This window comes from Catharus ustulatus, chromosome 3 (genome assembly GCF_009819885.2).
Source record: "Catharus ustulatus isolate bCatUst1 chromosome 3, bCatUst1.pri.v2, whole genome shotgun sequence".
Taxonomy (NCBI): Eukaryota; Metazoa; Chordata; class Aves; order Passeriformes; family Turdidae; genus Catharus; species Catharus ustulatus.
In genome coordinates, this window is record NC_046223.1 from 31,366,539 (window position 1) to 31,390,854 (window position 24,316).

The 24,316-nt window shown below is 34.9% G+C and overlaps 1 protein-coding gene across 3 annotated transcripts in view; it reads left to right on the forward strand.

Annotated features, from left to right (window-relative positions):
* Positions 1 to 24,316, forward strand: part of KIF6 (kinesin family member 6) — a 155,761-nt gene that overhangs the window by 30,703 nt on the left and 100,742 nt on the right. For all 3 annotated transcript variants that reach the window (XM_033055553.1, XM_033055554.1, XM_033055556.1), the window contains 4 exons: positions 5,565 to 5,771; positions 11,197 to 11,340; positions 15,487 to 15,573; positions 19,178 to 19,281. In XM_033055553.1, coding sequence (XP_032911444.1) covers positions 5,565 to 5,771; positions 11,197 to 11,340; positions 15,487 to 15,573; positions 19,178 to 19,281 — 542 coding nt within the window. The remainder of the gene's footprint in view (positions 1 to 5,564; positions 5,772 to 11,196; positions 11,341 to 15,486; positions 15,574 to 19,177; positions 19,282 to 24,316) is intronic.

Below are 24,316 nucleotides of genomic sequence, written 5' to 3' on the forward strand. Positions count from 1 at the left end.
CTCCATTTTAAAATTTGAGACACAGTGTACACTACATAGTATTTGTTCCATCATTTAAAATGTTTGAACTACACTTGGGGCAATTAGTAAACTTTTGGCAATGTTTAAATATGTTTATTTCAAGAAAGAATGAAACTTAAAGGTTTAAGGATAACTGTGCGGACTGACTTGTGACCTGTGAATTGAACTCATTCTATTTGTATTTATTGTACATTGGTATTCTCTTGAATAAATTTTAAAAGTCTCTGGTAGTGTTTCACTGCTTTTTTTATTGGATGAGATAGGAAAAATAGGATTTCAGTGTTAGCATATGAGATTAAATGTCACTTTTGACAAAAATGCATGCTATCTGGGTTAGTGCTGCATTCTAGAAGAAATTACAACTTTCTCCTTTCCTAGGTTCCTCTTTTGTGTCAATTGTTAACTTATTTCCACTCAAACAAACCTGTTATATTATGCTATTAGCATCAAATGGCATTGTTATTCCAGCACAGATGCTTTCATTCCATGTGTGGTAAAAAAATTACTGGTCATACATGCTACTTTGAATAGTCCTTAAAATTCTTTGGGATTTATATGGATAAAAGGCACTATATAACATAAGGTTTAACGCTGTCATCACCAGGGAATATTAATTATTTTAAAAGTTACCATGGTCTAACTGGGAAACAGTACTTGTAGTAAATATAGAAAGATAAAGTATTGCTTTCAGGAAGTGATTGCGCCTATTCTGATCCTTGTATTTTCATAGCAATAATTTTTCAATTTCAACTATGACAAGTGTACCTATGTATAACTGAGGAACCCCTTCCCCTGTGACATATTATTTAAAGAGGAAACTAAAGGCATGTTGAGGTCTCTCTCATCTACCAGATATAAAGACAGGCACCTCCTATTCTTCAATCTACATCCTTTTCCTTATAGAATAGTCTGTTGGGACCAGTGGAGTTAATGTTCATTAGGCAGAGATATCCATCTGAACTATGAAATGATTGTAGCTGTCAGTACACCTTCCTACAGATTTCCCTCTGATTGTAGCATTAGAATGGAGAAAATTGATTTGATATCAATCTTGGATGCCATTAGTACTTTCTTTTTTTTCCTCTTGCTCTTCTTTGAAAAGTTCAGAAGCAAAAAAAACCTTAAGAAGAAAAAGAAGCATTCCTTAAAAGAAAATTTTGTACCTTTTCACTGAGACATTCTCTCGAAAAACTGTGAACACTCAGAATCAGTCTCTCTTTATGCATTGGCTAGTCACTAATCACTCATACAGGAAAATCATGCTCTGCTGACTAAATAGTTTGATTCAAGGAAGAAAAGATTCCACTGGAATGGTATAAGTTGCCAAGTGGAGATGGTTTGCAATATGGGCTGAACAACTGCATTTGTCACCTGCAAAATTGTTTTGTCCCAGTGGTCCTGAACTCTTTAATGTATTATCTCTGTCAGGGTGTTTTGGCAGTCATAATCATCACATTATTCTTCCAGATAGTAGCAACTTCTGTTAGTCTAGTGATGATTTTCAAACTACTTTTCATATGTCTTTGTCCTATTAAAGAAACTTTGTCTTTCTTAGTTCCTCAGTCCTTAATAACTCTATTTAGACCAGTAGCATCCATTTCTGACTATTTTATGTTTAACAACATTTGTAACAGCAGCTGCAACAAATAAAGGATTTGGGAAATACATAAATCCCTGTATAGGGAAGAATTCCTGCAGTGTTTTGCTGATTTAAGATAGATAAGAATTAGATTAAGATGGACAACTTAGGTTCCAGCAAGTTTTTGGATGGTTCTTGACCTTGTATTCCTTGACAGGAATATCCAGCTCAGAAGCTTCTTGCAGTATGACTGTGTTGTAGATTCTCATTTAAGTAGAAGCCGCCTTCTTGCAACCATTGTATAAATAGATATAGTAGTTTAAGTCACAAAGCTTCTATACAGTTTATTTAATTTTGGCGAACACAGGTATATTTTTCTCCTGGAAAAAAATAAGGCTGGCTTGTATGGCTTGAAATACACCTTGTACATATTTTCCATGATTGAATGAAATGCTGATACCTAACCAAGTCATGATCTTAAATGTTACTGAATGCATTCTTTACCATGCCACAAATCGGCAGCAGTGGACCTGTCATTAAATCCTTTGTAGTGTTCATGTGATATCACAAAGCATCTGAAGTCTTCTTATGTGGTTTATGATGTCACAGCATTCTTGGAAAAAATTATTCTTTGTAAGTAACTGCTGCTCATCAGTTGTTCTATATATAACTCTTACAATAGCAACCATCTGCTGAGAACCAAACCACTCCCCTCTTTCTTTTTTTTCCTTCATCACATCAAATTAGTGTGAGGATGATTTCATATACATATGGTTTGAATACTGCTAACAAAGCCAACATGAACTCTGAAAACCACTAAAGGAACATTTTAGTAGGCTCTGAGACACTGTCCAGAAAATGTTATTTGTTTTCTGTTTTCAAACTTTCTAAACAGATGAATGGTGATACTCAGAAGTTGCATATGTAAGATAACAACCAAATAGCAAAAGAAAAGGATTGTTTTTGGACTGGAGACATCAAAAAATCATCATTTCTGTTGTGTACTTTACATCTACTTGTGTCATAAAAGTAGCAAAGTGTGGGGGGATTATGCAATTAACATTTAATGATCACATCCCATTGAACAGTTTAAATTTTTATTGCTTTGTTCTTTCTGCAAGTTCGAACTGAGCTTCCTACATGTGGGAACTGCAAAGCGGGGATAGAATCATACTGCAAAAAAGGAGTATTGGTGTCTTGATTAAACAATGGTTCTACTCTGAAGAAGGACTATACAAAAATCTCAGTTTGAGATTCTAGCCAATGATTTCCAAATCAGTTTCATTCCTTTTTTCATTTACATGAGTAAAAGAAGTTGTGGAGAGAAAAGCAATGGAATTTCTAATGACTAGTCCAGCCAAATCTACTTGGAATATGCAAAATAAAGTTGTGACTAGTGTATCACAATAGACAATAAAAACCAAATATTGCCATGCGCTTTTTGGAACTCAGAATCCTGAAATTATTTGCTTTTAAGGTTTGAAACTTTTTTGCCTCTGTTGGCATTAAACGTGTGTGACCTAAAGCACATTTTAAAATACATGAGGTTTTGCTGCAGCATGAAACTCAAGATTGCTTAAGAACGCTTACTCAGAAGTGTCATGATTTCTTCAGCTTCATTCATAGCAATGTTTGCTTTGTGCTTCCACCTCTACTGTTATTTGATCTGGCTTAGACTTATATGCAGTAAGGGTGACTGATGCCATATCTGTAGTGCAAAATGTCCCTAAATATCAACCCTGTCAAGGAGAACCTCCTTAATATTAATTCTGTTGGGGTTTTTTATCTGGAAAAAATAAAATATCCATCCCTGCTTCACAGATCTGCAAATATAGACTCGTAGATGTCCTAGTAAAACAAGTGAAACTGACTCTGATTATTCATGGAATCAGAATTGCTGGATAAAGTACACTTTCACAGCACTTTTTCTTAGCATGGCTGCTTTTTAAGTAAGTTTGGGAGTGTTTTCTTGCTTGACAACTTTCCCTCTGCCTTTTTATTTTCATTCCAACACTACAACTCACTTCCCCTTCATTTGCCCAGCATCACCTTTGAGGACAGCATAGCATGTGACTGCACTCTGAGGTTCTTTTCACAGGATCATGAATTCCAAAATTCTTCATCTGTATAGACGAATTATCAGAACTCTTTTCCCTCTCCCTCTGAACTTGCCTTTATTAGGTAAAGCAACCCTAAAGAAAATACTGCTAGGGCTGAAATTTCCTTACAGAATCTTCACCAACAGCTGCAATTGTATGCTATTCCTGCACACTACCTACTTGTTCACATACTATATGCATTCTGCCACAACTGCTTTCTGTAGAGGTGTTGTGGCTGAATCAAGAAATTGATCCAGGATAAATATGTATGGTTTGCAGCTTTTTAGGGTGTTTTTTTTTTTTTTATTCTTGGTTTGGGGTTTTTTTTCTGTTTGTTGTTTTTAGTTTTGTTTGGTTTTTGTTTGTTTTTGTTTTGTTTTGTGGTGGGTTTTTTGTTTGGTTTTTTGTTTTGTTTTTGTTTTGGGTTTTTGGGGTTTTTAAAAATTATTTTTATTTTGAGCTGCATCAATTCCCAAAATCCATTTGGTTGAGCTGGCACTATTAAGGCTGAAAAAAACGGGGAAGTTGAAGTGGACACAATTGAACCAAATGATCCATATTAATCCTGTTAAAGGACTGTTCAGTTTCCAGTCTTTTTGTTAAGAGCTCTCCTTTCTGCATCAATAAGACAACATCTTCAATACTTGCAATGGGTAGGCCATTTTAACATCTGCAGTTTGCATGCCAAAGCAGATTAGGTAAAAAAAGGTAATATGTTGGTATATCTGGTCTGAATCACAGGATAGGTCTACATAAAAAATTACTGCAGAATAACAGAGGAAAATAGTAGAGACAAGAGATTAATGTAGGCAGCATAGCCAGGATATTTGTATTTCTTTTTTTCAGCAACTCTAAATAAATAAATATAGATTTAGTTGCTGACTCAATTATATTGATTTATTATTTCACTACTCTATTTTTTGCAGGTCCAGCACTTATGTCCTGAAAGCAATGGAGTCATACTTGTTAGAGTTTGTGAAAAAAATACTATCTTGTATGCTAAACCTTTAATCTCCATATATAGTCTAAAGCTTTAGCTGTTTATAAAATGAGGGTAATGAGGAGTTATTTTAGCTTTAAGTTTTTAACAATACCTTGATAAAACTAAACAAAAGGTACTTTAGATGCTTAAAGACAGTTTATGTTTTTTATGGCAGACATGTGATGGCACATGGTCATTTGAAATCGAAAGTTAAATAACTGAGGGCTGTTCAATTCAAATATATTGAGAAAACCTCTGATGTGATGCTAAGACTGTGCATTTCTAGAAATTGACCAAGAATTTCCATGTTTTAAGTTAAGGAAGTGTGGCTGTAGCTATTCCCAAAGAAATATATTTAAAGCCAAACATTTTATAAAAACTGTCATGCCACCTTAAAATCTGATACTGATTTTGCCAGGAGAATTTTTACATAAAGGTAATAAGACAAAAGTCTAAAGCCTTATAGGAAGTCCTAGTCCTGTTACACTGGTAACTACCTGTCGGGGGAAAAAAAGAGGAATTGATGTACCAGTGGGGAAATTAATAACTTCTCAGAGATCAGCATTCAGTAACTCTCCCTCCAGTCAAGGTGCCTTTTCCTATTATTCCTCATGTAGTAGGGCCAATTGTTTGGCTGCTGTTACAGTATTTTGGAAAAACTTTTGTTACTTGCAGTAAAATTTGTCAAGATTAAAGCTATCCAAGTATTTGTCTAGAATGTGAATGTCAGGTAAGTCCTTTTGGGTGCTTTTTGCATGTTCATTGCAGGTCCAATAGCTAAAAGATCAGATGGATGATTTTAGTTGCCAGATTATTGAGCTATAAGAAGCTAAATTTATTTATTCACTGAACATTGAAAGTTCTTTTCTTCTTGTCATTGTAGACACCAATGAATCAAGCCTCAAGCCGATCTCACTGCATTTTCACTATTCACATCTCCAGCAAAGAACCTGGATCTGCAACTATCCGACGCTCCAAGATGCATTTAGTGGACCTTGCTGGATCAGAACGGGTTGGAAAGACTGGAATTGGAGGTCACTTACTGACAGAAGCCAAATATATCAACCTGTCATTACATTATTTGGAGCAGGTAAAATTGAAACAGGGTGAAACCTTTCTTCCTTTGCGAAATTCCTGTTTAACCATGTGCAATGGTTTGGCAAACTTGATTCCAATATTCACTTAGTCTTAGGACATTTATTGCGGTTTTGTTTTGTTTTTTTTTCCTAATTTTGGAATTGATAGCTCTTTATTTAAAATAAAATATTTTAATTTAGAGACAACTTAACAATTAAGCAGTAAGATTATAGTAGGTATACAGGGTAGTATTTCCAAAATAGTTTGCTTGTTTTCTTTGGAATACTCAAGATATTTACTATATATTTCAACTATATTTCTCCTAAAAAAAGTTCTTCATAATGTTCTTCCCCTTCCCCAGCTGAGATCAGGATATGTCACAGAAAAGAAAGTGTTTGGGCTTTATTTGGTTCAAGCATTGCAATATGATAAATTATTAGGCTCTTATCTCCTGTGTTGTTTTATTCCTGTACTAATTGAAATCGTTGAACTTTTTGAGACAGAAGTTATCTTTCGTAATATCTTTATGGAGTGACTACCATGATTTGATTTATAACAATAGAACTCATAGAGACAATAATTATGGTAATAATAGTAATAATAAATCTCCACAAATCTTTGTCATTCAGCTGTTGTTACTGAAAAGATTTAGCCTCTTGAATTGAAGTGTACTAAAATCCCTATTCTTCTTTCACTGTTTTTTTTTAATTCTTCCTCTTTGGAAAAGGGAAATATCGGGCAAATAGATTGCTACTAACTAATCTTATTCATTTGAAAAAAAAAAAAAATTACTTTAAACAGAAACAGTGAAGGGAAATTTTGGAGACAAAAATTTCCAGTAGAAAGATTTGGTTAATTATTATGATTAATATTATTATGTGTTTTGCAATAATTAGATAATTAAGTTCATTATTAATTATTTTAGTACTATATTTTAAAAAATATTTTTAAGGCTTTAATATATATCTCTCTCTGACCTACCATGATGTTTTATATGTTTGGTGCTTATGATGCTTGCCAAGTTAGGGTAAGAAACACTCGGTAATAAATGAAATCTCTTTTTTAAATACTGTGTTATTATGTTGCAAGCACTGAAGATTTTCAAGCTTCCATTTCAGATCTCACACCTGTAAGAGAAATTAATATCTTCCTAAGAGTTTTGTTTTCACAGTACAGCAAACAGTGTTCCTGTTGCTAGAAATTACAGTAATTTTATGATTACAAGCTGCACCGATTATAAACCGCACTTCCAGGGTGTCAGCAATGTTTCATTTTTCCTCCATAAATAAACTGCACCAGATTGTAAGCCGCACTTTCGTTCGCAGCAAGGATCCGTGTGCAACTTTCACAAAGTTGCTAAATAGTAACAGAATTGCAGGATCACGGGGTTTACTGGCTCAACCCTGCTGGGGGCGGCCGCCAGGGAGTGGCCCCAGCCACGCTCACCGCTGCTGCCAGGAGACAGGGGAGCGGCGTGCCCGGCTGGTGCCGCCGGGAGGAGGGAGAGGTGCATCCCTGGCCACTGCCACCAGGAGGAGGCAGAGGGGCGTGCCTGGCCGGTGCTGCCACCGCGCCCCCCAGGCGGGCTCTACCTCGGCTCAGGGCTACTGCTGGCTCAGACTTCCGGGTTGGGAAATTTCCAAAATTTGTTCATACATAAGCCGCTCCTGAACGTAAGCCGCACTTCCGGTTTGGGAGCAAAATTTTAGTCAAAATGGTGCGGCTTATAATCGTGAAATTACTTAATTATTTTGGGGATTCTGATGGAGGATACAGTATTTTCTCCTCAGGCTTCTTTAAAAATTTTAATGCAAAACCACGGCAGGTCTGTGAAGCTGTCCTTTAGGGGGACAACTCTAAAATTAGGCTTAACTCTAAAATTCAAATCTGTACTATTTAGTAAAATAAACTATGTGCTATTTACTAAAATAAACAGTTGAGGAAATCATTAAACCTGCAAATTTTGTGGGTGTGTATATGTGAAAATTCTTTAAAATAATGATTAAGAAATATAACTGTTCTACTTGCTGGGAAGAATATTTTTCTTTTTTTGTGTTACATGTTTTTCTGTTAACAAAAATGAATCTTTTTGATTTAATTTAATTTATGATCAGAGATGTTCCATCTGTTGAAAGAAGAATTTTAAGGTACAGCAGGTGGCAGTCAGTCATTTACTATCACACTGGATTTTTTTCATGCTCCTCATTTGTTTCAATTTTACCTTGAAGAAAAATGTCTGTGTTTGAGTTGTACGCAAGGGAAGTGAAAAGGATAAGTGACTCTAAAAATGGATGTCTTCAGAATCATACAAATCATATTCAGGATCTCTTCTTATTTATTGTATTATTTTTATGTATTTAGCAGGGGAAAATATGATTTTTTCATTCAACTTTTAATCCTATTTTAGAGAAATAGTGTTGGAAATAGACCTGTTGAATTCTGTCTAGGATTGTGTGTCACGGGAAATGCTTTCTAATATAGAATAAAAGACCACCGAAGACAGTAAAAATATCTTTTTGTTCAATGGAAATTGCCCCATTCAATCCTGAACTTGCAGTGAATAATATTAAAGTGCTCAAAATCAGCTTATTAAAATTCTCAGCTCTTTAACTATCTAGTGGTGGTCTAGTGTTGATTTATGCCATTTTGAAGTACTTTTCACAGTAAAATAGTCATGTTAAGTTAGCTGTATCGAGATGACAACAGAAACACAGTTCTCTGTTAGCATTCTTGATCTACTTGTTGAATATCCACAGTGTGTTAAACAGGTCTTCAAATAAATCCAGTGCAATTTTACTCCAAGCGGCCTCTATAGAGAAAAATGAAGGCAGTTTCAGATGTAGCTGATTTGAAATTATAGCAGGAATTTAGAAGTCCTTACTACCACATCTGGGTAGCTTTTTCTGTCTGACAGATGTAGTTGCACATTCTGGAATTACAACGTCATTGTGCATATGTAGATATCCCCTTATTATACAGATATAAAGAATCCTGGACCAGATTTAGAGTTGCAAATTAACAGTTATACTACCATGTGATTCAGCACTGTGAATTATTTCCCCAAAATAACAGGGTACAATGTTCTCACTTCTTTAATGAATATGTTTGTTAACCGTCATTTAACATGTGTTCTGCTTACGGAATGTTGAAAGATTTTATATGTTAGTGAATGGTTGCTGCCCATATTTACCAAAAGGGATTTTTAATTTTTTTTTGTTTGTATGTTTGTTTATTTTTGTTGTTGTTTGTTTTGGTTTTGTTTTGGGTTTTTTTGTTTTGTTTTGTTGGGGTTTTTTTTCTGTAAAGACCAGAGTTTAAGCTTCTAAACTCTACCAGAAATGGAAGTAAGATGGGAAACATTTAAAAAAGACCTCTGAAGCAGTAATATGGCTTCAGAGTGTGATACACTAAAGGTGTACCTGACAGCTCTGTTTCTGCAAGTGATGCACCCCAAAATCCCCATCTCTTAAAGATTCTCTGAGAACATACTGGCATGAGATACTGGTGCAAATCTGTTCCTTGTGCAAAGGATGAGGACAGAAACAGGGATGCCCAGGCACACTTCAGATCATGTCAGAACCACTTGTGAATCTTGAACTTTCCTTTATGCTTAGCAGTGTTTCCACATGTGTCAGTTATTAGTGATTGTACCTGCTCTATGTTTCATATAGGATGCAATTTTGCAAAAAGTGATGAGAGTTCTGGCAGAAACTAGACCTTAAAGTGGTTTGTTTGATCCACTCAAAGTGAAACTTTCTGTTTCAGTGGTATTATTAAGCTTAAAATTACAAGTATTAGAAAAGAAAAAAAGAACTTTTTATATCTAAAGGATAATAACACCTTCTTAAATGAGACAATTTTCTCATTACTGCATTTGGTACCTCTTAGAGAATCCAGGTTCATCTTCGTTACAGATGATCTTTGTCACTTTGCCAAAGAATTTTTCTCCCTTCTGCTTCAGATTCTCCTCTTTCTACTCCAAATTCCTTGATTGGATTGTAAAGATTGATTTAGTGATTAAGGTGAGGTTTTACTAATGGCACTTTAGACTAAAATTGTCTATGCTATGGGACTGTCATGTGACAGGACAATGGCTTCTCCGTGATCAGAACTGGTCACCGCTTTTCAGGGTTAGTGTGGGAGGGTTCAGATTTTAACTGGGCTGCAGACTTCCTGCATGAACTTCAGAAAAAATGAACTTCCCCCAACAGTGTTCCCATTTATAATGGAAATAACATATCTTCTCTCTGGCTCTTTTCCCATCTTGTGTATTCTGATTATAGTCTCTGTGTAGCACAGGTTGAGAATGTGCTTATTAATGTATGTGCTAGACTATTATGAGCTTTCTATGCAATATTATAAACCAACAAAGCTTTAACATGTTTCTATTTAGCAAGTTGTAACATATATATGAGATTTGAAAACCTTGATCTGGGAATGGGTTTCCACATTCTTTTACAAAATAGTAATTTTCTTATTATGCATTTGTGTCTCTCAGGGCTGCCAGTGTAAGATTTATAGCTTTAACTTTTAACTTTCTGAAGACCATTAAGAGAAACTAAGGCCACAAAAAAGTCACTACTAAATTTTCTGAAATAGCAGTTTTTGTAAATGTAGCATAAACAAAATATACACTGGTATGTAACATTTATTAAAGAAAAATCAAGTCCTAGTCATTTAGGAGAGCTTGCACAATTCAAATAGCTGAAGTTTTTCAGTACAGTTCTTGGCCAGGTAACAGTTCAAATCTTTTATATCACAGGACATCATGGGGTAATCTAACTTTTTATTTCATAATTAGGTCCCATAATGTAAACAGCTGAGGAGGGAAACTGAGAATAGTAGGTGTACAATTTCCTTTTTGGCCAAGGCATATATATTCTAAACTGAATCATTTCTTTCCAGCAGTACATTGTAATCATGTACCTTTTTATTTGAACTTTGCTTTCCAAGACATTTTCTCAGAAATAAATGTATTGTACCATCTAAGAAGCATTTGTTTTAAGAATGTGTAATTTTTAAAGCATGCTTTAGCAAATATGGAGGAAGTTTTTATTTTAATACTATCCATATTTTTTAGTTATGGCAAAGAAGTATGAGGAAGATTTTCAGTAAGTTCCTATGTCTTAGGAAAACCTGTGGATTTAATTTATCATGTTCAGTTTCCATGTTGCTGAGAGACTAAAGCTAGGGCATGATAAAATTTAATGTATTTGGTCTTTCAGGTCCAGCTCCTACGAAGACATATAAACATGCTGAAATGTAACTTGGCATTCTCCCAATAAAGCCAGTGGGTTTACAGCTAACAGTGGGGTGCATAAGCATTGTTTCATTGTGTCAAAAATTCCTGAGCAGGTTGGATTTGTTCTTTATATGTGAAAAACACTAATTAATATACATATAAATTTAATAGTCTTTTATTTTTGCTATTGTTTCAGGTAATAATTGCCCTTGCAGAGAAAAACCGGTCCCACATTCCTTACCGAAACTCTATGATGACCTCAGTGCTAAGAGACAGCCTGGGAGGAAACTGCATGACGACCATGATAGCAACACTTGCTATGGACAAAAGAAACATAGATGTATGTTCTTTCCATGAATCTTGAACAAAAATCTTGTCACTTCTCTATAGATCCTGCTCTTTTGATTTTTAGTACAGATTAAAATTCAAGTGTGTAAGCTTTTATTCTTATCCTTTTAAAAGAACATTTTAATTGTGTTTCTAGGAGATAATATTATCAGTGGAAGTTGCTGTAGGATATAAGCAAATCCTTTAGAAAGTGTGCTTTTCTCTAAGTAATCTCAAGTCAAGTGGAAGCTGGGAAATAACTTGCACCTAGTAATGAACTACTGATTTCCTGGGGAATAAATTCTTGAGTTATAAAAGTGCATTTCCCCTGCAAACCTTAGAGGAACTTCTGTTAGACTGCTTTGGAGTCAAGATTTTATAGATTATGGTAGATAAATGGAGAGTTCATTAGGAAAGAAAGAGAATTGGGGAGGTAGTTTGCGATTTATGGCGGTTTTTAAAGTACTTTGTGTCCTGTCACCAATTTCCTGCACTGGAATTATGTGTAATGATGTTTTCTTCTCTTTGTTTACAAGTAGGTCTGTAGTGTTTATCAAAGGGTTGTAGTGAATGGAGCTTCATCTGGCTGGAGACTGGTCTGCGTTGATATTCAGTTCCAGGGCCAGTTCTGTTGAATACACTTATCAATTATCTGCATGGGGGAGTTGAATGCCCCATTAGCAAGTTTGCTGATGATCCCAAACTGGGAGATGCTGTTGACTCTCTTGAGGGACAGAATGTCTTGCAGAGGAATCTAGATAGATTGGAGCATTGGGCAAGCACAGTTTGGGACACTAGTGGATGGAAAGTAGCCCTGCAGAAAGCGATCCAGGGGTGCTGGTCAGATGAGCAGTGAGCCTAAGCAACCAAGAGGGCACCACATCCTGGGATGCATCAAACACAGCACAACCAGCAGGTCAAAAGAGGTGATTATCCTGCTGTCTGCTGTTCTCACCTTGAGCACTGTGTGCAGTTCTGAGCCCCACAGGTTAAGAAGGATGTGAAGGTCCTTGAGTGCAGCCAGAGGAGGGCAACAAAGCTGGCTAAAGTCTGGAAAAAAATGTCCTGTGCTGAGCAGCTGAGGTATTTGGGTTGTCTAGTTTGAAGCAAAGAAGGCTGAGGGTGACCTCATTCCTCTCTGCATCAACCTGAGGAGGGAAAGTGGAAAGGGAGGTGTTGGGCTCTTCTCCCTGGTGTCCAGTGATAGAATGTATGGGAATGGTTCAAAGATATGCAGGGGTGGTTCAGGCTGGACATTAGGAAACATTTCTTTGAAAGAATGGTCAAAACACCGGACCAGGCTGGAGAGGTGGTTGATGCCCCAAGCCTTTTAGTATTTAAGAGGTGTTTGCCCACAACAACGGTGCTTATGCTTGGTCAGGCAGTTGTACAAACTGATCACTGTAGGTCCCTACCAACTGAAATAGTCTAGTCTATAATATTCTAAAACATGTAGCTATGTGAATGCATAGAACACTGCTCAAAGCCATTTATAAGCTGTTTATTTCCTGATTTTCCTAACATAAAAACATTCTAATATGAATAAACAAGAAAAGAAAAACTATTTAGTCTAAGACTGTTTTCTGTAATATGGTGGAAAGCATTATACTCAAACCATACTTCATCTAGTTATAGACTTTTTCTTTAGAAAAGTGGACTTTGCTGTTAAATGAAAACATATTGTTCAGACTTGCAAACATAATTATGCTAACATATTGTCTGGTTAGAAATGCAGCTGGGTAAGTATGTTGATTTTATTTTCAGCTCTGTGAGATCAGAAGCCTTTAAAAAATCTGTTCATGAGGCGTGTGTATCTCACATTGTGTTCTAGATTTTTATTTTGGAAATATTTAGATCAAGCAATTATCCAGAATAAGCTAATAAGCTATAGCAATTTTCATGTTCTTGCTTTAACATTTTATTTACACAACAGATCTTATTCTTTGATCCTTCCCCCAAAAAGTAAATAAATAAATATTTTAAAATCCCTCCTTGCTCCCCAAAATCTGAAATGTCCAAATAATATAGGTGGATGATAAGCTAATATATCAGAATAAAATAAAAAGATAAATTGCTAATCATCAGAAAATGTCAGAATTGGGATAGGTGCATTATCCATAGCTATGTTAGGGTTGCATGTTGTTTGGTTTTTTCCAGAGTGTACATTTCATTCATGAACAATGCACAAGACAGAACTACGCAGTATGAATTGAAGTAGTCTAATAAAAGCCATTTCCTTAAGGACTTAGTATTATTTCTTGTAATGAAAACAATGAAGCAGAGAATTCAGAGTAAGAAAGGGCATTCATATGAACAGGACAAATAGATTATTATCCTAGAGAAGTAGATTATATTCCTACTTCTACCAGTGACTTTTTACAGAATTTCTTAGGTCACTACATCACATTTTTTGTGCTAGTTTTTTTGAGTGCTTGGATGAAGATGTTGATTCTGAATTGTAGATGTATTGCTAAATACAGATCTAACTGAAGCAGAATTGAAGCTGTTTTGAACAGCAGATCATAAAATGACAACAATTAAATATAATTGTTTGGTACTTTTGACTTCAGTTTCCATTCTGTTAAGTATAATCATTCCACACACTTGCAGCAAAGAAGGTTAAGTGATTAATTCATTAAAACCTGAGTTGCTGTGATGATCAGCATGGTATAAAAATGATTAGGAAATTAGATATCTGACTTGGTTGCCATTTTGATAGCATAGAATAAACAAATTGTAAGCTAACATATTTAAAATTGAGAACTGAATTGATTGCCTACTCATTAATTTAACATACTGCACACTAAACAGGGCAAGGATATCTAGTGAAAATGTATGTGTGTGTACTGTACATATACGTGCACTTACTATATGTATAGAACTTAATCAAAATCACATTGGCTGATCCTCATTGTAAAGGAACAGAAGAGACAGATATAGTGCCCAACTAATACTGTGTGCAACTCTCTTAATTGTAAAGCCTTCCTGTCTTTTGATTCTCTGTGTATATATTGTGTCTTTAGCAAGAAACATCTTTTCTCATGTAACCCTTATTCAGGTGTATGAGTATAATATTTAAACTGGTATTTTCTTATATTGGAGGACTGAAAACTACAGAATTGCTTCCATTCTGAAAATTAATTCTGTTACATTAGTGAATTAATTTAGGCGCTATGTACAAATTCTCTTTAAAATGCAGTCTGCCACATCCCATAAGGGTTTATCACATAGTTTCTCAAGCATCATTTGAATTTCTAAGACTACTGCCTAATAGTCTATGTTTTATTATTTGACCTAACTGGAGACAATAGCTAGGTTTTGTTTCATTAGATATATAAGTTGTATAGCAAGGTCTGGCATTTAAATATCAACTGATCTGGAATGTGAGAGCAATATGTATCAGGATCTTTGATTTCTTTCTGTGTGCTAGATGGGAGTACACAATGGCTGTCACAGAGTTTCCCCAACCAACTCAGTCTTGCATCTTTTTTTTTTCTGCCTTCCAATCCTGCTGATCCCCATCTTAGCTCAGCTGACAGATTTTTATCTGGTATCACAGTTCCCCTGTATGCGTCACAGCTCCAATTCTCCTAGCTTGTTTCTCAGTTGTCCTGGATTTCCAATATTCTTCCCTTCATCTCTTTTCCCAGCTTCTTTTGCATAAAATTACCTAGTCCCCCTTTCCACCAGAAAACCAACCAACAAAAAAAAAAACCCAAACCACAAAAAAACCCCACACCCACAAAAAAAAAAAAGTACAAAAACCAAACCCACACCAAAAAAACAAAACAACAATCAACCCCCAACTTTTACTAGATTTCTCTTTTTCTTATCAAAGGTTATTAACTTCTTAGTTGCATGGCTTTATTATCCTATAGTTCCAGCTGGGGGCTTCCCTGAAACACAGTTGGTCAGGGGATAAACTATCAGTAGAATATGTGCTATGATTTAACAGATTTATATGCCTCTGTCATTAATTTGCTAACCTAATTTCCCTTGAATATTGTTATTTTGGAATATGAAATGACAGAATGTTTCTGTAACATACTCAAAAAATGGAAACATACTTTAGTGGCTTCATTAGCAGTCTGGCTACTTACCTGGTGCAAAGGTAATTGTAATTCTCTTTTCTCCCTCTTTTTTTTTTTTTCCTTTACAGGAATCTATATCAACCTGCAGATTTGCACAACGAGTTGCTCTTATTAAAAATGAAGCAGTTCTTAATGAAGAAATTGACCCCAGATTGGTGAGAGCCTTTTCTGGGGACAAGGGGAATGTTGGGGATTTTATACTGAAACATCCAATTAAATTGTTTTTAGATGCAAGTTCCAAATTTTTTTATATAAAATAACTGCCACTTAATTTTTTTCTTTTGGACACAATTATAATTTAGTGAATCTTCATCAAATCTCTAAAAGCTTTCTCAACTCTTAAAGCATCTGAGGAGAAATGGCCACATTTATTGACGTCTTTGTGTAGTTTTTTTAGAGTGAGAATTCCTAAATCATAATCGCAGATCACTGGATAGTTCTAAAACTCTTTAAATGTACTAAGATTTCCAATCACTTGATGAAGACACGCAGCTTGTGTATTAAAAAGCTAAAAAACATACCAATACTGAGTCGTTCCCTGAAACTGATTTGAGGACCATTTTAGATAGGAAGAAATAACTCTGTGAAGTTAGCATTAGGAAAAAAAGAGGAAGACAAGAAAAGAAGACATAAATAGCTAACTATATAGCTAATGATTTCATTTGTTGTTGCATGATGGTAATTAGAATACTTAATTTACTGTTAATAATTGTGCTTTTATTTCTTCTTGTCTCTTGTTCTCGAAGTTCAAAGGGAATAGAAGATCCTTGTCAGGTTTTCAGCTGGTTTTCTTTTTTATTATTATTTATTTTTCTTTCCAAACAATTTCTAAGAGTAGTAGCATCCCAGATTTTTTAAAAAAGAGAAAAAGACCAAAAAATAAACCCAGTAGGCATTGAACAGCTTCTTCATTTCTATGTCTCTTTTTTTTTCTTTCTACATAACTTTGTACTAGCAAATTATGCAAAGCATTTCTTGCATGGCCACAGAAAGCTTTGGTTGAGGTAAAGCACATGCAGGCTCCTGAATGTTTACAACATCCTGTGGAACTATACTCCATGAGTTTGGTACGTCTCGCTCTGCAGGATCATTTAGCAAGTAAAGCAAAAGTGGACTCATGAGGGTTAGAAAACCATCCCCTCTTGTGGAAAAGGCAGGGCAACACAAGTACCTTGAATTTATATGGCCCTGTGCTCATTATGGAATTTGTTGCCCCTGTTAACTATATTCCCAGAGTGCAACCCTTTTATTCAAAGTGCTGGATTTAAGATCTTTTTCATAAAAATCAATTTTTATTGTACTAATTTTATGAAAAATCAAAACACAGTTTATTGGCAGTATCTATCACCTGTGAGTTGAATGCATGCTTTGTAAATGAAGTTCACAATACCTCTTGGTAGATCTGAGTTAGTCAGATTGTTGTGTAAACTTTATTCTTCGTAATGGAGAATTCCTGACTTTTTATCATACCGAGAAGATGAATTTGTACCTGCTGTACTTTTGAATAACTCATCTTTGAACCTCTCTCACTCATGGCTAAAGGACATAATTTAAACTGAAAATCAGGGTCTGGAAGTAGACCTCTTATACCATTCATGTAAAAATAGAAATGAAGTTATTTAGCTTCTGTAGATTTTTGTTTGTCTTAGTAATACTTGACAATGAATCTTCTATGCATATCCTGAAATTGGTATTTCTGTTGCTGTCAGATTGAAGTTAATCATCCTAACAAATTTAAACATTGAATAGAGATGTTACTGTGATTCAGCTGTCCACCATTTTCTACTCCAGCCTCAAATTTAATTTTCTTGACACAGTAGCTGGCATTATGTCAGAGTGCAGCAGCAAAATGGGGCAACATAAAATTGGGACAAAGTGTTTGGCCTGTAATATTCCATAAAGGTTTTTGCTACTTCTCTAATTAATAGTCATCATTTTAGTAGATTATGAAATAAAACATTATGTTAGACTTTCATACTTTATTGTAAAAAATAGTTAGCTATAGGTTTAGAGTTAAAAGAAATAATCATATACGTGTTTAAAATAAATTTTTAAAGTACAAATGTGGAAAGTCACAATTAAATTTAACCATTAACAGAAATAGAAATGTTTGAAGGAGTTTTAACATCCAGCAAAAATAGGTGTCATCAATTTCAACAATCTGATTTCTGGAAAGCACTTGCAATCAAGAGTGATGGATTTTTGCTAGAAAACATTCTTCTCTTGGAAACTTATTTTGCACATGGCATCAGTGTACACATATCCACTTAAGTATATCACTGCCCTACTGGTACATTTGTGCCATATAAAGGGGGGCTTCAATAAATGATCAACCACAAAATATCCAAGAATGTGCTCATTCATGGCTTAGACTTAGGTAAATGCATATTGCCCAGTGCTTTGTAGAATTTGGCTTTAAGTGTTTGATGATAAAGAAAATTTGGTTTTATGCAGATATTTTTTCCCAAAGTACAAATTCCAGTAGGGACTTTCTAGAATTTAAAAATCTAGTTCAGTTTTCCATGTAATATTCTTACATTTCCATTCATTAATACAATTTAATTTCAGTATGTTGCTTTATGCCATCAGTTTGCTGCTAGCAACCTAGCTAGCTGATGCATCACACAAGTATAGTATGCTATAATTCCAATAATAGTGAAATGTCACATGAAAGACAAAAAAAAAAATTAAAATTAAGATAGTGTTTTGAAACTTCTGTTTCTAGAAGGGAAAGCAATAAAAAATCACTTTCGTTGTGTAGTTGCCCTTTCTCTAACAAAAATGTCAGTTCTTAAATGTGTTTTCATCATTAAGATGCAAAAATAATGAGTCAGAATTATCTTTTTATTCCTTTGTCAAATTATATTTCTCTTTTGCAAAACTCTTTTGAACTCCTTTTGTACAGCCAAGTCTTCTAACACAAGAATTTACTGAATTTGGAAGACTTTTCTTGGGTTTCTAAGTGGAAAAAGAGGGGAAAAAAGGTGCTTGGTGTATTTAAGGCATTTTGACAGTTTTTAGAAAAGATACAGTAATTTCACGATTATAATCCGCACCATTTTTACTAAAGTTTTGGTCTGAACCTGGAAGTGTGGCTTGTAATTCGGAGCGGCTAATATATGAAAAAAAGTTCTGAAATTTGCCAACCCGGAAGTGCGAACTGGCAGGAGCCCCAAGCTGAGCTGAGCCCACCTGGTCCCAGCGGGGCAGCGCTGGGCTGGGGGGAGTGAACGCGGTGGGGGCCAGGCGGGCAGCCCCAGGCTGGGGGAAGTGAACGCGGCGGTGGCAGGACCAGCACCACCAGGCCAGGCCACCCCGCCCAGCGCCGGCGCTGCAGGCAGGGGCGAGTGAGCCTGGAAGTGGCGGCCGGTCCCAAGCGTCCCCGCCGAGCAGCAGCGCTGCCGAGCTGGCTCACTCTGCCCCATTGGCAGCCCCAAGCGGGCGGAGTCTGTATGATCCCAAGCCGAGCCAGTAAACCCTGTGATCCCACCATTCTGTTACTTATTGGCAACTTTGTGAAAGTTGCATGGGGATCCTCGCTGCGAACAAAAGTGCGGCTAATAATCCAATGCAACTTGTATAAGAACGAAGTGTTGCCAACACCCAGACGTGCGGCTTATAATCAGGTATGGCTTGCAATCGTGAAATTACTGTAACTTGTTTAAAAAAAAAAGAGAAAACAAAAACTAAAATAAAATTCATCCTTCTACTGTAAAAATCATAAACTAGCTATGAATTTGTATGCCTTGCTGTTTGTAGATGATTATCCAGCTGAAAAAGGAGATCCAGGATTTGAAGGATGAGTTGGTGCTGGTGACTGGCAAACAAAGAACAACAGAGCTTTCCCAAGAAGAACTACTTCAGTAATGTCTTACATTGTTTTCATTTTCTTCTTTTATTGTTATGCTTTTCATCAGTTTCTTTATTGGCATAAATATTTAAATTCATCTCAGAGTTTTAAACTTCCTTGAGTGAATAATAAAGTGGAGTTAGGTGCCAGTTTAGAATGGCAGATTTCCATGAAAAGCTCTATGAGGCTGCTGGCTGTGTTTTCGCAGCCTCAGCATTGAGGAAGTGAAGTAAACTCAAAGGATGGGAATGCCTGTCAAATGCCAGGCAAAAAGAAGTGTTGTATAATAGGGCAGAATGAAAAACAGTCTCTCTCAAAACTGGATATGCAATCTGAGTAGAGTTCAAAAAATATTCTTGTGCTGAGAAGTATCCTGCTGCAGTGTTAGTTTGACATAAACCAAAAGAAATCTCACATTTCTGTTCCACAGTTAATCAATGTCTTAAAAACCAAATATTTTTTTTTAACTGAACATGCTGTTGAAATATAGTATTAATTAATGTAAATATTGTAACATTCTGCAGCTTTTGGTAACAGATCAGTAGAGCATATAAGAACTTTCTACATATGATGTATTTACTTAGTTCTAAATGTTCACAATAACTGAATTAAATTTCCAGGCTTGAAAAATTAATTCTGTAATATGGAGCTATTAATATACTGTACCTCATTTCTATAAAGAAAGCAGTAACTGCCTAATTTTGTTTCATTAGTGCGTTAACAGCAACCAAACTTAAGCTGAGGGAATATTTAGTCTAATTTCTCAAGGGAATGGTCCAGAAGACAACTACCAGTACTAACAGTTTCCCTTGACACACAGGAGAGTCTGGAGACATGAGGACAAGCTGCTAACTTGAACCTCGAATTTCTCATGTAGATTGTTGTCATTATTAATCATTTCCATCAGCAATTATTAGTATATTCTCCTAATCAGAAATGTCTCTGCATTTCCTACTGAGTTAATATATATTTATCGTCATTCAAACACGAGAGTCAAGTGCAAAAATAACATTGCAGAGTAGCACTAGATGTGAGCAAGACTAGCCATAGAAAGAATATTGCCTTTCTTTTTGATTATAAGCAGAATTATATGCCCTTATCAATTAGTTTATTTTTACCCTCGCAGAAGGTAAAAAGAAGCCCTTCTTTTTACTCTTCAGAAGATGACTGAATTTCAGTGATTTCAGTCAGACATACTTAAATGATCTCTATATTGGTTTAAATAAGTGCTTTCATAACATTATTGTAAAAATCTGTCACATGAATTTTCCACTGTGGTCTTATTTGCTGCTTACTTTGTATAGAGAAACTGGGGTTTTGGAAATTGTTTGGGTTTTCTAAGACCACAGTCACAAATCTTATTTCCTAAGATTATTACCTTTTTGCAATGGAAATGGCAATCTTATAAATAGGAATGGGTTAAATAGAGTAATGGATTAAGGGTTGATTAAATTTTTCATTATGATTATGTATAGGAAAACTAGGAATGCACCATCTGCATACAATTACACTATAGCATACATTTGGGAGGCATGGTTTTAGAAATGTGACTAAAAAGTGTATTAGTTGTATGTTTTTCCTTTTTTTCTGTGTAGCACAATATATCGTGCATTGTACTATCAGAAAATATTTCTTCCGAGATCATAACAAGGAATTTTGCATCCCATTACTCCAGAAAGAAGCAGGGTGGAGACTTCAATGAATTTCTACCTGCATTAAGCCAAATAATGAGAATTAACTTTCAAGGACCTCAGTTGCATTAGGTCAATGCAAATTTTTAAGGTTTCTGACTTTATAATTTATTTATGTTTATTCAGGCTCATGTAGAACATGTTTTCATTGCTTAAGAAATAAGTTCTTTCTTGGATCACATACTGTGGGATTCAAATACAGAACAGCACTTAGGTACTGCTGACTGGGATATAATAGTTTTCCTGAGGATCAATACTAAACAAGAAGGGCCTCAAACAATTAACCTCATCAGTCATATAACGGCATTTTTCAGGGATCATTTTCTTAATACGTTTTAAAGTAAAAAAAAAATTATTGGTCATACAGAGTTTTTTCAAACAGAGGGGCAAGGAGAATTCTAGAGAATAACTGGCATATGTGAGTCAGAGTGGCTTGTTAGTACTTTGGGTTGCAGTTGAATGGAATGATGAAAGCTAAGTCAATCTTTTCTAGAGCAATTCAAGGGATGGAAAATATCAAATGTCAGAGTTTATGAGTTTTGCGTTTGTCTGTGTTCATGCAAACAGAGTGCTTGCAGATAAACAACTGATGTGGCTCAAACACCCAAATGAATATATAATGAAATGACAGGATAAAAAGCCACTACTTCAATTAAAGTATCTTTTTGTGGTTTTGAACATTTATAGTTTTTGAATTTGCTTTCATATGGAAATAACATTTGTGACCATGCTGATTTACATGTCTGAGCTTGAGGTCCATGAATGTTCTGAGCATTTATGACAATCAGCAGATAGCATCTAAGTGTTCTGTCTCCAGTTAGAGTCTATCAACACATAACAGCAAAACTTCATGACAGTTCTGTTTATGGGGACTGACCATCTGAGTTTGGAGCTACTCATTATCTGGAGAGTTTGTACACATTAAAGAATAAATATACAAGTGAATAGTCCAAACAGAAATACAGACCTGGATGATGGCTGATAAAATCATGATTGACTGTTACTGGAAAACGTCTGTGTTAGGATTCGCATCTGGTTTTACATCTATAATGAAACCTAAATAATATTATTTGTCAGGAGCCATACAGATTAGTTTGTTATGACAGGCAGAAGAAGAAAAGAAGCATGATATAGGTGATAATGCAACATACTCTATTGTGCCTTTTTTCAAGTGGCCACCCAAGAACGTTTCTTAAGGGACTAGTATTGTAGGGGATTCTTTTATTTTTATTGTTTCTATTATTGAATTTTTTTTTTTTAATGTCAAAAAGGAAAGTCTAATTAATGTCATTATGGATTTCAAATCCTACTTAGACATTTTTGCTTAGCTGGGATATCTTCTGTTTAAACTTAAATAAACTATATCTCATCGTGTGTGGATATGTGTATATATATGTACATCTATATAAATAATTAAGTTTATATGGTTATTTTCCAAATTCTTAGACTTTGACTGAAGTCTAACTGTGGGTAATTTTACTGCAATTAATGGACTAGTAAGGAGAAATGTCACAAAGGATAGTCTTATAAAAAATGGATGCATTTTCATTCTTCTTTTTCTAATTCATCATACATATTCTAGCAGAGGTCACATCCAAATTAATCTACCCCAAGTATTCTGATCTTTCTGATCCTTTTATTTTTTTTTTATTCTTTGATGCTGAGCACAGATGGTTAAAGGTACAAAACATGTCAGTGAAAACTCCATGTACTGAGTACTCATTTATTTTTTTGTCCCACATGTCACTTTATCTCAGGCACTTTTCAGTAGAAGACAGATGCCAAAATGAAATCGAGTCCAGTAGTGTAGATCTAATATTTTTTTAGTCTAACACAATGCTTATGGTATTGCATAGGTTTTTTTGCTCTCTACCTATGTTGCAGGAATTAAGTGTTAGTGACTGCTCAGGAATTAAGCATTAACATTATGTGAAAATTATATTTTGTACATTTCTTGACTTACTAAGTCAAGAAGTGCTGAACATTTCTTTCAACAAGTTTCATTCCAATTTTTTACATTCAGAGCATTCCAAATTAAATTGGTGGGCTACTCATTGCAGTTGGAATTGCTAAATATTTACAGGTAGCATATGAATAAGCCGATTTTCATTCTTGATTTTTTTTTCCTCAGTTAAATCAAATAAATGTCTTGAGGGATTTATTTTAATTTTTTTCATTTAATGGAAGGAAAAAATCTGTCAAATAGACTTTCCTTATAATTGCTACAATGTCACATTACCACTCACTAAATTTAAAACAAAATGGAAAACAAATGCTCTTGACTTTTCTTGGGAATTGTAAATTATAACATGATGCAGCTTATCAGTTGTATGACTACAACTCTCTGAAATTCAGAATTCTTGTTAAATGGGGAGCATTTGCATTACTGCGTCATATTTTTTATTTTATTATTCTATTCTCGTAAATGTTAAACATAAATACATTCTTTTGCTCTCATTTTGTTTATCTAAAAAGCAAAGCTTAAAAAATTCAGCTAGACTACATAAGTGGTTCAGAATGTGGTTCATAAAATGCTTCCAAAATCTGAATTGCTTGCTTTGGATCTTACCTTTTACTTCCTCAGCAGTAAAGGGCTGATCTAAATATTTCTTTGAGCTGAAGAATTAGTTACATATTTAAGGGGAAAAAATTAGAACAGGAGTTCTTTGAACTATTTCTTAAAAATAGAAAACATCATACATCCAAAATACAAGGAAATTGTACTCTTTCAGGCTTCCGCGTTATGGCTTAGAATTGAATCAAATTACTTTTTTTTTTTTTTCTTTTTTTTTTTGTCTTTTTTGTGAATTGTATGCCAAAAGTAGAAGTCAAAGTCCTTTTTGCTTGAATCATTCGGGATTTTTTTTTTAAATAATATAAATGAGCTCACTAGCAATTTACAGTGTGTGCGCTGAAAAGTCAGGATTTTAAATCAAGGTCCTATGTTCCAGAGCACCCACACTTCCAGAGCTTTTGCCAGTTGGAAATCTCTAAGAACAGGACCAGAAGTACTGGCTTAGCACTTTAATTTATTAATAACTTTACCTTATTTCTTTCAGATACATATGTTATTACAGACGCTTCTATTTTTTACTTCAACAGTCATATATTGTTCATCTTACTCAAGTCCTGGAGATGTCATTACTTCTGTCTTTCTTTTTTTCTGTTTCAACATTGTGACATCTGTATGCTATCATAGTATTAACAATATTGCACTGTTGTACAATATAGAGCTTTAACAGTTACTTGGTTAAGCTGTTGAACAAATGGCTTCCTTTACAAAGCAGAGCAAATGTTCATATTTGCTGATGTCAATGTTCCATTTCATTTGCAAGGTGGAAGAAATAAAGGCATATC